The sequence below is a fragment of the Myxocyprinus asiaticus genome, chromosome 45 (assembly GCF_019703515.2).
Source record: "Myxocyprinus asiaticus isolate MX2 ecotype Aquarium Trade chromosome 45, UBuf_Myxa_2, whole genome shotgun sequence".
In the NCBI taxonomy this organism is placed as follows: Eukaryota; Metazoa; Chordata; class Actinopteri; order Cypriniformes; family Catostomidae; genus Myxocyprinus; species Myxocyprinus asiaticus.
Genome location: NC_059388.1, coordinates 8,479,659 through 8,481,978, shown reverse-complemented (window position 1 = coordinate 8,481,978; position 2,320 = coordinate 8,479,659). Strand labels below are relative to the sequence as shown.

Sequence of the window (2,320 nt, the reverse complement as noted above, 5' to 3'; positions counted from 1 at the left end):
TACAACAACCCAGAATCCTGAACTATATCTGAGTATTTATAGTCTGCACTTCGTACCCTCATTTATAACCTTTTAAACTGTATTACAAATATGTTTGGGGAGTTTTTCTTAAAGTGACATTAGAAGTACTTTGAGCAACCATAGCATTTTGAAATGACATTATGAATTCAACAACTGACTATAGTCTATAATAATTTTGATATTTTCTAGACGAGCATTAAGATGGTGAATACGTTTTTAAAGGTTATTTTAATGTAATATAATTTTTTATTAATATTAATATTTATCTTTGTTTTTGTTTTTTGTGTGTGTGTTTTTCTTTTCTTTTTTGTCATAAACGTGTGCAGGTTTCCGAGAACTAATACGGAACGATGAGACATTATGACATGCTTTCTGTGGTTTCAGTTGCCCTTCGTTACTTCCTCAAAAAACAGAGAACTGACTTTAAACAATGGCTGTGACTCAAAGTCTAGTGAGCTGTCTACCAGACATCCCTTCTGGGCACTTCGAGGTACCTCTGATGCCCAAAATACAAATGAATGTCCAAAAATAAATGTTAGGGTCAGATGTCAACTGATTAGCCAAAATGATGCCCAAAAATACTGTCTAGGTAGTCAGCTCGGACGATTTTGAGTATCACTTAACAGACAAAGTGTATTTAACTAAGGAAACACGAACAGACCAACTTCAAAAACGCAAATGTATTTGCGCAATGGCTTGCGATAGGTGCGCAACACCATGTGCCATATCAGAAATCCTATGGAGATCTTTGAAAAAAAAAAAAAAAAAAAAAAAAAAAGAAAGAAAAAAGAAAGAAAGAAAAAGAAAAAGTAATAAATATAAAGATTTAAAGTGCATTTCTGAACAGTCGTGTTCTTTCTGCGTAAATGTGTTAGCAGTGCGCACTAAATCTCTCAGCATCAGCACCATCCCGCATCACAGATGAGCTGCGACGCGCCCGTCCGCTATATACCGGACCTGTTCACTTCTGTGCCATCGCACTTCCCGGAGTGTTCGGGGAAGGGGTTTGGTCCCTCAAAGGGTTAACAAGACACTCCATGCGTCAGACACATGACAGTATATGTGAGAACTCTACAAAAAAAGTTCCCCACACACTTTTCGACCCGAAATGTCTCGTTACATCCGGTGTTGGAGTCGAGGAGAGCGCAACACAAGCGCGTCTTCAGACCCACCGTCACCGCGGACAGATTGAGACACTCGGCGCTCTCCGCATGCACGCTCGCATCGGGTCTTACCTTAACACGTTCCAGCTCTTGATAGGGTCCAGGTCTGAGATTATAGAGACCATGCTTGAGGCAGCTCGGGCTTTGCTCGGACAGAATGCGGCTGATAGGAGTGAGAGAGTGAGTGAGCGCTGTTACTCCGACTGTCTTTGTGCGCTGCTCTGAGTCTGCTAACCGCTGAGAAGCGGCTCTCTTTCCTCCGCCCCTCACAATCACTTCAGCTCTGCCTCTGTCTCTCTCTCTCACTGCCTCATTTTTATACAACTCCATGTAGAATATCCTAATCAACAATTCAACCATTGTATTCTATTCTGTTCTGTTCTATTCTATTCTATATATCAGATTCAACAAAATGCTTTATTATTATTATTATTATTATTATTATTATTATTATTAATAGATTGTAGTATTTCCCGTTTCTACAAAAAAAAAAAAAAAAAAAAAAACAAACAAAAAAAAAAAAAAAAATGTGGCTCAGGGTGCCACACGTTTACCATAAACTGAAATAACAGTTTTAGACGGTGAAAGGAAGCAACATGTTTAGACTGCAAAATGAAATAAGGGTTTTCAACCATAAACTGAAATAACATGTTTAAAATATAAATTATAATTAGCATGTTAATGGGATAGTTCACCCAAAAATCATTTAGACATTTACTCATGCCATCCCAGATGTGTATGACTTTCTTTCTTCTGCTGAACACAAATGGAGATTTTTTTTTGAAGAATATTTCAACTCTGTAGGTCCATACAGTGCAAGTGAATGGTGACCAAAAGTTTGAAGCTCCAAAAAAGCACATAAAGGCAGCGTAAACTTAATCCACATGACTCCAGCTGTTAAATCCATATCTTCAGAAGTGATATGATAGGTGTGGGTGAGAGAGAGAGATAAATGTTTAATTCCTTTTTACAATAAATTCTCTTCCCTGCCCAGTAGGTGGTGATATTCATGAAGAATGTGAATTGCCAAAAAAAAAAAGAAGAATGTGAACGTGAAAGTGGAGATTTATAGTAAAAAAAGGACTTAAATATTGATCTGTTTCTCACCCACACCTATCATATCACTTCTGAAGACA

The 2,320-nt window shown here is 37.7% G+C and overlaps 1 protein-coding gene across 1 annotated transcript in view; it reads right to left on the bottom strand.

The window, feature by feature from the left end:
* The window catches only part of LOC127435411 (CUGBP Elav-like family member 2), a 206,874-nt gene extending 205,016 nt beyond the window's left edge, over positions 1–1,858 (bottom strand). Inside the window, exon 1 of the mRNA XM_051688877.1 lies at positions 1,257–1,858. Within this exon, the coding sequence (XP_051544837.1) occupies positions 1,257–1,309 (53 nt within the window). The 5' untranslated portion in view covers positions 1,310–1,858. The remainder of the gene's footprint in view (positions 1–1,256) is intronic.
* Positions 1,859–2,320: the final 462 nt, after the last annotated feature.